Source organism: Mugil cephalus, chromosome 12 (assembly GCF_022458985.1).
Source record: "Mugil cephalus isolate CIBA_MC_2020 chromosome 12, CIBA_Mcephalus_1.1, whole genome shotgun sequence".
NCBI lineage: Eukaryota > Metazoa > Chordata > Actinopteri > Mugiliformes > Mugilidae > Mugil > Mugil cephalus.
In genome coordinates this window covers 23,928,926-23,944,424 of record NC_061781.1, presented here as the reverse complement: position 1 = coordinate 23,944,424, position 15,499 = coordinate 23,928,926, and the positions used below count along the sequence as shown (strand labels likewise).

The following is a 15,499-nucleotide window of genomic DNA, read 5'->3' as shown; positions in this document are numbered from 1 at the left end:
AAAGATTAGTTCACAACAAATATCATAAAAATAACTATTTCTTTTTTCAAGTAGCATGTATGTACAACACAGTACAACTCGTTGTTGTTTCATTTTCGGTCTGGAAACACATCAGCTCTGCTCTGTGACAGCAGCAGGATTTAGAGTCTGGGGGTTAAACTCATTTTAGTCCAGAAGCCACATTCAGCCCAATAATGATCTATAAGTAACGACAATGAGATTTAACTTCTTTACATACTCAATAAATGGATATACCACACTCTAACGTATGTGTTGCATGAGTCGTTCAGTTCTCATTTTTTTCTAGCTGAAGTTGAGACAGAACCTCCTGAATCCATCTCACAAAGGGCGTAAAGGTCATTTGTTAGATTTCCAATCCAATCTCACACTCATAATCTTACACACCCATAAAAATGGATTCCAACCCAACTAAAGTACATAACTGTAACAGAGGGTATGTGCGTGACATCACAGCAGATGCCTCTGTGGTTACGTAGTTACGTTGTTGTTTTGGTGTACTTACAGCCGACGGTAACTATTTCAGTTCCAACAATAAATGGAATATTTGCGATCACTGCTCATCATCCTTCTAATACGTTACAGTATTTTATGGTTAATGTTACTTCTCAGTAAAGCTCTTAGCATTAGCATCTTTTATTTAGCTGCATTTATCATAACTGAAACTGAGGCTAATCCGCTTTTCCAAATAAGGGGGTATTTTAGTACAAAGCCGTTGGAGCCGCGATGTATAAAGTACCAAAAGGTCATACTTTAGTATAAATATCAGAAGAACTGATTTCTGGCCATATCAGAATCAGAATCAGCTTTACTGTCCAGGTATATCTACAGGTCACTTTGCTCAGTGGTATAAGAAAATAAGAACAATACTTGAATAAGCATAAAAATAAAAATGTAATAAAAAATAGAGAAAACTTTACAACATAAATAAGACTTTCAGAACAACAGTATATATGTATATATATATATATATATGTCAATGTTTGTGGACTATTTGTTATTTAGCAGTTCGTATGGATCATTGTTGAGTCTAATTGTCCTTAATTTGATCTGATAATCAACATTTTTTCCCAGTCATTTCGTCATGTTTTTGCCACTCAGGGGGCGTGACCCCAAGCGGAAGTGACGTCAAGACACACCCTCTATATATAATTTTGCACTTAAACGCTGGACAACATTTTTTAAATCACCTCCAACACTCGCTATCGGACATTACATAGGTATCGATCGATATCGTTTTCGGTCTTGGTATCGACACCTTCTCGGTATTTCAGTATCGATCCGCCCCCTGCTCCCAGGCTGGCTAGTTGATGCTGGATCGGTCAGTCCGTCGCTGCAGTCTCTCACAGCGGCTGGGTTTTTCTCTTTATCGACCCCGTCTCCGCGGAGCTTCGCCCGGATATGTGGCTCTGAACCGACGGAGGACCGGATCACGACGGCTTGAACAACCATTCGTGGACATGAGGACAAAAAAAAAGGATTTTCACCGAGCAAATGAGAAAAGGTGGTGATGCAGCAGCAGCAGCAGCAGCAGCAGCGTTAGCCAGAATAGCCAGCCATTAGCACATATGTCAGGTCAGGGAGCCCGAGTGGGTATGCTGTGGATATTTTATCATTTCCTATCCATGGCTATTCCTTTGCACATACATATTTTTTTTTTATTTTTCTCCGTCAAGCTAGCCTAAGGTGACTAGATTTCTTAAATGAAATCCGGGGACGTTTACAGCTCGGAGATAAAAAAAAAAATTAAATTAAATGTTATCAAGATGAAATGAAGAAATGGGGACAGTTGCGTTTTCGTTTTTTAGACATTTATTCGTATTTAAACATGTTTAAACTGCTATGTCTGTGATGTCAATAGCAGCGCGACCGGCTACCGTAATCGTTGTAGCCTGCGCGCATACTCATAACTAGTGCTTCCTATCCGGCTACCGTAATAGTCATAGTCTGCGCGCAACATTTTTTCTTCATTTATTAAACGCTAAAATCGGGGACATTTTCGGGGACAGCTTTAGCCGGGGGACAAATCATTCAAAACGGGGGCTGTCCCCAGAAATCGGGGGCGTCTGGTCACCCTAAGCACGCCTGTATTAGCATGTGGAGTTAGCTATCGTCGGCTAATGAGCTCACACAGACAGACAGACTGGCACTGTGAGAGGATGAACTTGGTATTCTGTGCAGACACGCCGTATAGACATGGTAGATCCACGTAAGTCTGGTGGAAAGCTGCACGATTAAAAGCATAAAATAGTCTCAGGTGAACATTTCTGGTTAATTCGCGTTGCTGGGCTTTAATATAATAATATGGCCGCTTGTTTTGAGGGGTTTAAATGCAAATTATTTCCATCCACCCCTTTTTGCACTTGGAGCATATTTTTTTTTTTTTTTTTTTTTTTTAACCTCAGGCATATGCAGGAACAAGTACAAACCACATGGGCATTGAATTAGAATTCACATGTAATACAGCAGAGGGGAGCATGCATGCAGCGCATTGAGCCTGCATCTTTTACCACGTTTCGCAGTATTTTATTCCATTTGATGAATTGCATGTTGCCTGTGATCTTGCTCTTCATCTCAGGCGTTATTTGTTACGACACATGCCTGATAGCAAGACATATAGAGCACTGCAGAGCAATATATATATAAATAAATATATATAAAAATCAAAACAGAAAGCCTGGACTCATTCTGCAGTGTCAGTAAAATGACAGCCTCCTAATACCTAAAGCCTCTGGAAAATATGTGTTTCCCCCCCACGGCCAAAGGATTAACTACTATATGTGTGAGATCGTTTGATGACACGGTGTTAAATTCAGCTGCAGACAATAGTTTGTCACTCTGAATAGTTGCGGATGTGTGACGTGCTATTTTCTCGTTGCCCACAGTGCGTTTGATTGTGATTCCGAGGCTCAGTCAGGGAAGTGTTTGGTGAGATGATGGTTGTGGTTACAAGGGACACGCTGCCAAGGTTGAGACATGACAACTGAAGCAGTGACAATAAAGGGTTTTTTTCAGCTCTTCTGTCATGAGAGTTCTGCATAAAGTGGTTCAAGTGGTGGCTTTGACTCCGAGCTAAATCTCTACTTTATTTTTCCAGAATCGCCATGACCGTTTTCCTGATGTCTAGTCGCTCCTCCTCCTCCTCCTCCGAGGGAACTTGGCCCTTTTTGGTTTCCGGACGTACCGACGCAGGGATGAGATAATAAAGCCAACCAGCCGGTGCATGCTGCTACTACAACAACACCCGTGGCACCCGTAAAACAAACAAAAAAAAAAAAACCCACCCCGCCCTGCCCCAGGTTTAGTTCGTTCAAACGGTCGGAAACATGACGACGCCGGCTCTGCTGCCGCTGTCGGGACGCAGGATACCCACCCTGTCGCCGGGCGCCTCGTCCTTCCCGCACCACAGGGCCACGCTGAGGCTGTCCGAGAAGTTCATCCTCCTCCTTATTCTCAGTGCCTTCATCACCTTATGCTTCGGGGCCTTCTTTTTCCTCCCGGACAACTCCAAGCACAAGCGCTTCGACCTGGGCTTGGAGGACGTGCTCATCCCTCACATCGACACTCCCAAGGAGGGGAAGCACGCGTCCGGACAGGTGGTCATACACGGGCAGGGAGCACACGACGAGCACAGACACAGGTAAGGAGACGCTGGCGCTTCGTTTTTGACGTGTGCGTGCGTGAGGTGTTTCCTGGTGTGATGACACGTGAATCCTTTTTCCAGCCGTCTGCTGTCACACCCGGGGGCGTGGCACAGTTTGCAGAGCGATGCACTCACTTTTTAAAAGCTTAAACACACGTCAGCGCTGGTGGTCCGGCGCTGCCGCGTCTCCCTCGAGTGTAATTGTTTAAGTTCTTAGCGATAGAAATTTTTATTACCTTGGCCCCGGTTTTGTGGTACCTTCCTGCAGGCGGACTGTGCAGAACTTGATGGTCTATAACACGCAGGCTGTTTGAAAAGCTTTAGTAACTGCTTAAATGGGCTTGGAAATTACTGCCTGGCATGAGCTAAATACTGATAGTTTTTTATTTTTTTATTTTTTTTTTTTGGCTGCAGCCAAATCAAATTTACATTTCTCGTTTGGGTTGTCCAGCCTCCCTGGTTTCCTAGGCTCTAAATCTTATTAATATTTGGCCTCTGGTTGCTCACACACAGCGACCAAGTGTTATTTTTCGGGTCAACAAAGTACAGGAGCTGGAGGAGACACTGTGGTGGCTTTTATTTTTTGACGGTGTTTGCATTGTACCACATATTTTCTTGCGCTCATCTGTCAATATGTTGTCGTCACGAAAGACTAATGACGAGCCTGAACGCCAGAGAGCAGGTGGAAGGAGTCACGTTATCGGTAAAGGTCGTCTTCATGGTGGTAACGGAGCCATTAGATTCTTTTTTCCCCCCTCAGTTTCTCAGTGGGAACCGTCCTCGTCCCCTGTGGTGCATTTTCATATTTCCATTGTTAAAGCCTTTTAGACGCTGGAGCGCCGCCTGCTTGAAATAACAAAATCACTGTCGTCCAGTGACGGGAAAGACGGTGTTGGGGTTGAGCGTGGCTGTAGGAAACAAATGAGGGCTTTTCTGGGATGTTAAACGTAGGAGGCTTGAAGATGCGCTGTTTTGTTTTTTTTTTGTTTTTTTTTCCAGTCACTGGAAAGAGGAGTGAACTTACAGTGAAATAACACCAGGTTGTATTTCTGGGAACTCTTTTGTGTTACAGGCAGGTGTTTTCTGAGTAACAACACCATGTTAATGCTTTGGATTTACATCTTCTTGTAGGACGCAGCAAACTGATTTAAAAATACAACAACGCTGTCATCTGTTTCACTTAGTTTTAATTTCATTAGGGATGGATATTGCTGCTGATTTCCTGAATTTATTAAATTCTTTATTAAATTTCCACAATATTTTCCCTCTAGTTTCTCATTTTAGTTTCATGTTTGTTTGTTTTTTTTTTTTGCTTTTGCACAGCTCCTCTCTGTTGTCATGCTTTTTTTTTTTAAATCCAATCATATTTCAGGCCTCCTGGTGCTCTCAGATTTAGTGGCTTCCGTCAGGTTTTGACTCACAATTGTCGCACAAACTTGTCCTACAAAATTATTGTGGGATTTCTAACGAGAGGATGCAGGGGATGGCATGCAATTTAAAACAAAACAAAAAAAAACATTCAGAAGAAGTTAATTTCGGCAATAGATGTATTTTAAACCAAGCCTTAAGTTGCATGTTGCTCACTTCCCTCCTTGGATTTAGGGTTAGAGTTGGGTTAGGGTTAGATTTAGGGGTTAGGGGTTAGAGTGGCTCTATTAAGAATATCGTAGTGACGTTCATTCAAAAGCACCTTTGTAGAGTTCTGAAGAAAGAAAATATCTTTGTCCATTTTTGTGAGAAATGAAGAAATAGGGGCCAGAGTGAACTGTTAAAATGTGATTAATACGAGCCGCCAGTGTGAGGACAACAAAAGGTTCTGAGGAGGAGGAATAATCCTAACCTCTTCAAATTAGTTTTATGCAAATTCAAAGTCTGACAAAGGCACCCCGTGTGTTTAACCTGATGTTTTTCTTTTTATTTAATCTCATGGAAATGTGTTCAGCTTGCTTTTTCTTTTTGCTGCGGCTGCCTCAGCTGTTCTCACGGTCGTCATTGTGCATCCGGAGGACCAGGGGTTCAAACTGCCCCTGGAAAACCAGGCGTGCTAACATTTATTGAGACCCTCAGGAACTCTGACAAGGCTCATAATAATTTCACCTTTACTTTATTTGGCTGCGACGAAACCCCCCCCACACAGAACCCGTTCTCCGCTCACGAGTTCAACCTGTTAATAGTCTTATAAAAGCTTTGGAGAGAGCAAAGGTTATTAATCCGCTTGCTGTGGGGTAATCCAGGTGTTGTAGTGAATTCTGGAGATATCCACAGTAATTCCAAGCGCCTGGAACTGGGGGTAAAGGTGCGTCGAGCTGTTTGTCTCGCTGCACTTTTATGCACGGTGTTTAATCACTTTATATTTGTGGTAAAAGTTCACTAGATTTACATACCGTCTTCTTTGGTATTTACATTAATTGGTGGTAAAAAAGCGTCGGCTGTTTAAACAGGTTTTCCTGGAACTTCTCTTTGACATTCATGAGATACAGTTTAGATAAATGGCTCAAATGGGCTCAGTGACATTTTAAATCGTATAAAACTTTCAGAACTCCAGTGTTGCTCCGCGGTTCTGCAGAATGAAATAAAAATATTTATTCACCGAAAATCAAAAATTTGAGCAGGCGAAACCAAATTCATTGTGTTTGGAAACAGAGAAATTTACACTGAGATAAAATTTAAAAACTGAGATGAGAGTGTATGAAAACTCATTCTTGTGTGTAACAATAGATCATAAGTTAAACTGGACGAACCGATCAGAAATATCCGAATCTATTGTGATACTTTACAAAACTGAGGAACTTTTGGACCATAAACCATTGTTAGTGTTGTTTTCCTCACTCAGTCTTCCTTATGTTACATACTGTGTAGATATATGGGGAAATAATGGGAAAAAAAACAACACAAATTTCGTTTTTTGTGTCACAAAAATGAGCCATAAGACTGATGAACCAGGCTGAATGGATGATGCAGACCCTGCTAATCTGTTGTTTGTGGGCTCTTCATGGGTTTGGTTAAGTAGCTGTTCACAGTGAGGACGAGCACATATTTATTTTTGAAAGTAAACGAAATACGGGTATATTCATGAAATAATTTAAAATCAAAACATTAGAAAGATACGAAGAAAGTGAAGAACTGTTTTGATGAGGTCTCTGGAGAACTTAATGTTCTGTTCTGTTATAAGAACCAATGGGAAGTTTATTTTTTTTTTTTCATTCATGTCTTGAAACAGGATGAGGAACAAAACAACAAGGTGCAGGTAATTATATTTATTTTGAAAGAGTAGACGAAATAAACTTTGGCTTCAGTCTTCACCTTCTTTTAGATCAGTGGTAAAATAGGAATGAATGAATAAATGAATGACTGAGTGGATGGTAAAAGGAAAAATCAGGGAGTGAAGTGTGGTTAATGGAGTTTATTTATGTTGTTTCTTAAAAATCAACTCTCTCAACTCTTGTAATTTAATGCTGGAAATGAGTGGGAAATAAAAACTAACCTAACTCGACCATATGAGCTTCACTCTGTCACCATTAACAGGTTAAATACGGTTTGAGTCTGATTAGGAAACATGTTAAACTCTTTAACTGGTTCATTAGGAACAATCCAGGAGTCAAGGCAAGGTTACGGTTTCCATGGCAGCCGGTCGGGGTGGCAGAAATTCCAACGTACACCGATGAGCCACAACATTAAGACCAGCAACTGTCGTGCACAATCTCATTACGATTTCGTGTCAGGGTCCTGAAACCGAAACTAAATATCCACATATCATCCTGGCTTCACGTTTTCACCGGGCCAAGACAACGTGATCCCTCAGACCGGGACAACTGCTCATCCTGATGCTCGCATCCCCATCGTTGGGGCTTTCAGCAGTGGACGGGAAACAAACCGTCCGTTCTGAAAGAAACAGCTTTAACGTTTTCAGCAAACGTGAAGCCACAGTAGCTTGTCTGTTGGTTTTGACAACAGGGCCCAGCCCTCACTCCCAACAAAGGGCCCTGACCGCCCGTGACCCTGTCTGCGGTTCATTGCTCCTCTTCCTTCCTCCGACTGACCACTGACCACCGCAGTTCACTGTTCCTGCTTCTGACATCAAAAACTAGGACAAGCTGTTGCTTCCTGTTTCACTCCACCCTGCAACACGCGCCACGACACTGAGATAATCTGTTAGCCTGTGGTCATAATGTTATGGTTGCTTTGTGTGCATGCAACTGGGGGCCGATTGCAGAACCGATACTGGAGGTTTTTGTGGCCATTTGTGTTATTGTGTTGGTGCAGCATTCAAGGAAACTGTGCAAAGATGGGCTTACTCCATAACTACTACTACTACTATTACTTCTTCTTCTTCTTCTTCTTTTTTATTATTAATAGATCCCATAGTTGAGGTATTTATAGTCTGCAATGTAACGCCCCTGGATAGAATAAAACAAATGAATGGCTCTTTATTCCACACCATTAATGATCCTACCTAGGTTTTTGATTTGGTCTGACTCAAAAAAATAAGCGTGTTGACAAAGGTGGTGACATTTTAGTGTCAGGGCAGTTATGAGCAGGGACTTATCCACCTTATTCCTCTCCCCCGTGACCTGTTGGTGTGAATTATGAGCGTGACTTCCGGTATGAACCGAAACCGGCGCTTGTTTACACACCCACTAGTTCTCAATAAATCCACTTTCTGTGAGCGAACCACCAGCTGTCGCAGCTCAAACATGACGCTGCCATAGATAAGATACAGTAGCATGTTTAGCTTCTTTCCTGAAGGCAGTGAACAAACTTTAAAGCTCTGACGTGTGTCAGTACCTACATGAAACAATAAGGTCGGTTTATTATTTAGATTAAGATTAAAATACTGCGTCATTGACCACTTTGTTAAGTCTGTGCTGAAATTACTGACCAATAATCCAGATGCATGGTGCTTTTTAACTGTTCATAAAAAGATAATGTTAAGGTCTTTTAAAGCCACGTCCTTCTGTGTGGTTCCTCCTCCCTGGGTTCTAGGTGGTGGAACCGATTCTTGCAAATCAACACTCTCTCCTAGTCTGCATGTTCAAAAATGTGCTCTGTTAGTCACAGATTTAAGTTTGGTTCTTGGTGCAACCATGCAACAAGTTCCTTAGCTGTGCAAGGTCATTTTTAACTACGGGAACTGGTCATCTTTAAAAAATACAAAACTCAAACGATTCAAATAAATCGCTATGGGAAACGAAACCTGCTAGAAACCAACCTGCTGCCTCCAGTGTCTCACAGGAAGTCAGGCCCATAATCATTTCTACATCAGAGCCCCCAGGAATAAAGTGAACAGAAGTCAAGAGAAGTAGTTTGAAATTATTATAGGCTCCAGTCAACCAGGTAATGAGCGGCTGAAATAACTGAATGTTAAGATACTTAAGGCCAGTTTTATGCTTTTACAATGCGACAGCTGTGACTGGTCAGAGACTCATCCACGTCTTTTAGTTTAGCCGTCATTTTTTTTTTTAATTGTAGTGAATTAATTGAAAGGAACTGTTGTATTTTAACTCCATCATGTTCATTTTAAAACAGCATTTCTTTCATCCACACAGAGGAAGTAAAATCTTTGCACCGTAATCAGAAATCGAACCATTGTAAATGCTTCCAATGGTCCAGACTCTGCAGAGTTTAGATTTTCATCATAGTTGTGTTTGACTGCATACACTGATCAGGCATAACATTATGACCACCTTCCTCATATCATGTAGGTCAGAGAATGGACGTGGTTCGTTCTGAGGGGGTCCTGTGGTGTCTGGTTTGGTGGAGGTCTTAGGTTCCTGTGGGTTGGGGGGGGCGGGGGGGGGGTCTCTATAGTGGATTATCCCACAGATACTTGATCAGTTTGGGATCTAGTGAATTTGGAGGCCAGGTCAACACATTGTGCCGTTCTTTTTGAGTTGTTCCTGAACCACTTTTGTGTGTCTGCCTGCGTCGATCCGTCATTGCTATGGGGTGGGGGTGTCTGGTCTGGTCTGGTCTAGGTGGGTGCTACGTTTCTAAGAAACATCCACATGAATGAACACCAGGTCCAGAAGTTTCCCAGCAGAGCTTTGTCACAAGATGTTGGTCGATGTTATTTAGTTCTCATGTCAGTGGTCATAATGTTGTGGCTGATTGGCGTATATAGAAAGTTAACATGATTTGAGATTCTGTGTTTCCCTAAAACCTTTGATTAGATGGATTTATTAGAAGACAGAACCATAATTATAATTAACAGCTGGTCATTGTGTTTTTAAAGATAATTAATGTCTATTTTTTACATATTACTTTTAAATACTTGATGTGTTAAATTTTAACTTAAACAACTATTTGTGCCTGGGGCTTAGAGAAATTGCAGTAAAATGTGATGGACAAAACAATGTATGATGATAATAAAACAGTTAGTTGCAGCCCTACGTTTGTCAGATGATCAGTTTAATCGACGTCAGTCCTACGAGAACAGATTTACATCGACCGGGTGAAAACATGAGCTGTGTCGTTCTGTCCGTGTTCAGAAATTACAACATGAACATTCATGCTGGCCACTCGCCACAGCTCCCGGTCGGCCTGACAGGCGTGCCATCTGCCACCAAAATTAACAAAATGATTTGGTTGTGTCCTTCGTAGTGAACGCACAATGGTCAGTCAGTGCTTTGTAACTATTAGCGAAACGCATCAATGTGTGAATTTTGCAAACAGGTGAGCACATTAAATAGATGGTGGAGATTTCTGTTCTGTCCGGATCAAATTAATCTTCACAAGCGACTATGGACTTTTTTCAATTGCTGAAGTCAATAGTGTAATATCCTGTGTTTCTGGCCTCCATGGTCCAGTAAATATCAGGTCATTCATCAGTCGGCTTTTCTGCAGCGTTGGGAATGATTCGCTGCTGAAAGGTGTCACAGTCGCGTCTTTGCTTCCCTTTTCTCTGCCATAAAATATAGTTTGAAAACTCCTGAGCTACAGAAGGAAGTTAATGAAGAAGATGACTTTGTATTGTTGTGTCTTAGCTTCTTAACTTCCTTACTAATAGTAACTCTTTCCGGTTCCCCTTGAGTTGAATATAAACTACTGCCAAGTGCAAAACCTGTGCTGTAGCTGACGGTAGGTTCAAGTGATTTTGGTGTAGACATTAGTGTAGACCAGCGTTTCCCAACCTTTCTGGAGCCGTGGTGCATATTTTACAGTAGGTCACAATTTACTTACACAGTGTGAAATCTGCTTACGTCATGGTTAAGTTTTGCATTACGTGTACTTAACAGACCAGGTGTACCGTACCGAAGTCCACGCCTCCTCCAACCAATACTGGACCAGGGAAGTGCACCGTACTTAAACGATATTACCCACATTATTAGAGGGTGAGCTTTAACGTCATTTGAGCACGACGGCTCAGATGAGGTTTAATCTCACCCTCGAAGGGTAATATTGCGATTATACAACAATTACCAACAAAATAAAGCATAGACCACCAAATAAATCGAAATGAACAACAAACCGATTCCATTTTGTAGCGTATTTTTCAGTCGTTTCCGTCTCCAGCTCCAGTTACAGTGTTGCCATGGAGATGGATACAATGTTGCCACAGTTGCTTGGTCGGAACCACTTGTTGTATAATCAAGCTTGTTAAAGTTGCACTCACACTAGTCATAGAAACTGAATTTAAGGGGGCGACTTTTCCCCTACGCTCCAAGCAGAACAGATATCGACTCTGGAACTGTTGGTTCCTCGGTAAAAGTTGAACCTTCATTGTATCGTCTTCAGCTCTGACCAATACTGATTCTAGGACATTCCTCTACCCAGCCTCAAACCGTCCTCTCTCAGGAAGCTTGATTCAATGCACTGCACTTTAATGTGTCTTTATACTTTGTCCCTGACTGCCCTAACTGACTAATTACCCTTCGTGGATAAATAAAGTTGTTGAATCTTGGATATTTTGTTCCAAATTTGTTCAGATTGAGATCTTTTTCGTCTCCAGTGTTTATCCGTCCCTATCTGCTGCTGTCTTATTCTGCTGTTTGGTAGATAGACGGGTGGAAGAGGATTTAATTGTTCTGCCTGTCGCTATACGTCATTGGCATAGCCTTACAAAGACTAATTATCGGTGGCACAGTGGTTGGGAATCACTGGTGTTGGGTGACCAGACGTCCCCATATTTCTGGGGACATCGGCTAAAACTCTCCCTGAAAGTGTCCCTGAAACAAAACCGTAATTGTCCCCGTTTCTTCATTTCGTCCATGCTGTAAATGTCCCTGGATCCCTTCTCTATTTCTTTTTATTTTTTGAATGGTGCAGCTGCATCATCTGCTTCTCTAACATCCACCTATTGCTACTGAGATCAGGGGTTAAATGTCCCGTGTGCGTCCCCTTTTCCTGTTCATACGTCAAGGAAGACTTTGCCAAGTAAGTCGGGCAATATCAAAACAAACCCAGAGGTAGAAGGAAATGTTGAAGCGCAGACTTTTTCACACCGCATCCCTCTCATAAAGGCATTTAGTGCTGTGACCGCAAGTAACCCGGTGTTACCTCTTATTTTCTTGCCAGTTGTTGTTAGTGTTTGCGGGGCCTTTGCTGTGGAGCTGTGATACGGTCATAAATCACCATCACAGCTCCACAGATGGTACGTAAAACTTCGCCAACATCAAAGTGCACTTATTTATCATATTTAGTGAGATCTTACATATCTTTCCTGTGTCTTCACGCTTCGTTTGCCCGTCAGCTGCAGAGTGAGTCTAGGTGGGTTTGTGTCTGGTTCGTGTATTTGCTCATTCACTGTCACGATGTCTCGACCTGGAGAGGAAATAAAAGGTGCTGCAGTCGGAGCAGAGGGCTCATGAAAACCGCCCACACCGTTGGCTGTTTAACACCGGCCGCCGTTGTCGTCGTTGTCTGTCACCACCTTTGAACGGTTTTAAAGTTGACATCTAAAGTCTGAGTATGGAGTTAACGGCATCAAACTGGGGGTTTGACTTTAGTGAACCTTAAACAGAACTGTGTCCTCCAAAGATACTGAAAGATTTTGGACTTTATACGTGTGCTGTTGATCTGATGTGTTGAGGAAATGCTGCTATGCCACATTGTCACAACTGTAAAACCCATCTTCACATTCAGATTCGCTTTACTAAATATATATGTATATTTACTGTATGTACACAGAGAAGATGCATCGATGCATCTATGCAGAGCAGCTCAGTGGGCGGATTTGAACCAGTGAGCTGCTTCTTTACCTTTGAACCTCTCTCATTGAAAATGGAAATAGGCCGAAGAGGCAAGTGTCCATACCCATAATCCATAGTCATGATTTGTAACATAACATATGAATATACATTACTGGTCAAAAGTTTTAGAACACTTCAGTATTTCTTTTCTTCTTTTTTTTTAATGAAATGTAGGAGTTTAATGTCTCATTTTACTCTGAAATTAAAGCAAATTAACAACTGAAGTTAAAAAAAAAAGTCATGGAATCATTATATAACCCAACATCTATTCTAAACTTTGGACTCATAAAAGTAACCAACTTTTCTTTCTTTCTAAAATGGAAATCACGTATTTTTCAGAGAGTTCTTCCCAGAAATGAGAGTCTCTTGTAGGGAGCTTTACTTTCACTCTTCTGTCCAGTTCATCACAAACCAGCTCCGTGGGGTTAAAGTCTAGAGACTGGGCCATGGTCCACTCCATGTTTCCAAGCTTTCCATCTTGTTTTTATCCTGAGGTAGTTCTGGTAGAGCTCGGACTAAAGTTCTGGGTCATTATGTTGCTGTATGATGAAGATCTGACCAACTATACCAGAGGAAACTGTTCTAAAACTTTTGACCTGGTGGTGCAGTATGAAGTGTAGAAGTGTAGCAGATGGAGGCATTTTGAAAATGATTTGTAGTAATTACTTTTAGGTCTGCCATAAATCGGGCTGGGTGGTATTCAGGTTCATACAGTGGTGTGGTGAAGATGGAAAGGTTCGAAACTGAAGTGGCAGATTTTAAAAACATTTTTTTTTTTTTTTAAATCAAATCTGCTCTGTTTCGCATCTTATTTCCTGCCTCTGGTTTCACTTCCCTCTTTTTCGTGTGATTGTAATGTTGTTCTCTCGGTATAACACAGCTGCAGCATCTCAGATTGAGCACTTTCCATTTTGTGTCTTCATACCAGAGAGTCCAGTTGATGATAACTCACCTGTTGAGGTTAAATATATCCTGCATGCAGTTATCTCTCCACCACACGATGATTTAACGCCTCTGCTGGGGATGGCACCTCGCACCGAGTGTCAAAAACAAAACCTGCAAAGTGTTAAAAGCTGATGCACGATGCTCTGAAATTAGCATGATCTGATAAGAGTGATGTGTTTATATGTCCCCAAACAGAAAGCACAATAAAACTCGACTGACAAAGTGGTTCTGCTCTCTCAGATCTGTAGTTTTAACTGTGCTGCTTGGACTTTTCACAGCAACACGTGCACAACAACTGGGTTTATTTTGACCAAGAGAGAAACCATCAAATCAAGCGTTCACATGTTTATTAGGAGCGAATATCGTCCTCTTGAACAGATTATCAAACCCCTCTTAATCTGATTAAACCTCCCTTTGATCAGGTCGATCTTTTCTGGTTGAGGTGATTGTTTGATGAGGCGTTTTTATTCTGTTTGTGCTCTCGGCCTGAAATATCAGAATATTAATGTAAAACTGATCCATGGAACAGCATTGAAGAGTCAGTTTGTTATGATTTCATAAAGTATCACAGTTCAAATCACAGCTTGTCCTGGGAACGTGACACTTGTAGATATTTGCACCTAATACATCAAGTATTGCTGGAAGTTTCGTCAGTACTGAGCTCTTCCTGAGTCGACTGAAGTAGGATTTTAATCAGATTTCAATGATGTGTCCGGTGTGGTGATAATTTAACATGAAAATCTGAAAATATAAAGCACCTGACACACATTATAGACCTTACACAGGCCCGACATCGAACGACGACTCCTAAGCTCATTGACCGACAGAGTATTTTGCTGATTCTTGCCTTGGAAATAAAAAAACTTGGGCTCACGTGTAGAACAAATGGAATATATTCAGGCTAAAATAGTTTTGCCGAGTAGCTCACCTGCCATTTTTGTGAAGCATTTGGAGTTTGCAAAGAATTGTAATTAGACCCTTGAACTTGTTAAATGTGTTTTTCAGGCATTTTTGTGTTGGTTCACTTCTTTGGTGATTATGTGCATTTCTGTGTGTTTTAGTGCGGTGGACATGTTGTGTTTATATTATATATATATATGTTCTTTTTCTTGTAAAAAGTGAAACACCGTACCGGCTAGTCTTCTTTCTGGCAGCACCATCTCCAAATGATTCTTGTTATCTCTGTGAGAGGTTCATGCAGCTGCATTTCGCTCATTTTGCTTGTGGCACTTTTACCATTTTTTTTTTTTCCCAAAACACATGTGCACAGTCAGTGTGTAACTGGCTTCTTTCTCCTCAATTTCATGTTGGCTCTCCAGGAGTTGATTGTAGACAAAACCATCATAATCACAGTTATTTGAAGGTTGGTTTTTGCGATTTTTTTTTAGTTGCTGTTCAGCGTTTTTCCTGAAGATTTAAATGGGACTGATTGTATGAGATTACTGGAAACTAACTGAGAGTCGTGATTGTTGGTTGGACATACGTGTTTGTCATCTATAAATTAGAGCTGCATTGAGCAATGGGAAGTATTTGGTGAGTGACAGAGTGTTAATTTCTTTAAACTTTCCAGCATCTTTGAAAATCTGTTCAAGAAAAATATAAGATGCTTGAATTTTTTTTTTATTCACCATTTGTGTCCAATCAAATCAAGACTGATTGCAGAGTGTTGAGGAAGTGATACTTTTCTACTAAGCCAAATTTAGTG

At 41.4% G+C, this 15,499-nt stretch overlaps 1 protein-coding gene across 1 annotated transcript in view; it reads left to right on the top strand.

The window, feature by feature from the left end:
- Window positions 1–1,206: 1,206 nt before the first annotated feature.
- The window catches only part of man1a2 (mannosidase, alpha, class 1A, member 2), a 130,820-nt gene continuing 116,527 nt past the window's right edge, over window positions 1,207–15,499 (top strand). Inside the window, exons 1-2 of the mRNA XM_047600742.1 lie at window positions 1,207–1,522; window positions 3,116–3,658. Of these exons, the coding sequence (XP_047456698.1) occupies window positions 3,345–3,658 (314 nt within the window). The 5' untranslated portion in view covers window positions 1,207–1,522; window positions 3,116–3,344. The remainder of the gene's footprint in view (window positions 1,523–3,115; window positions 3,659–15,499) is intronic.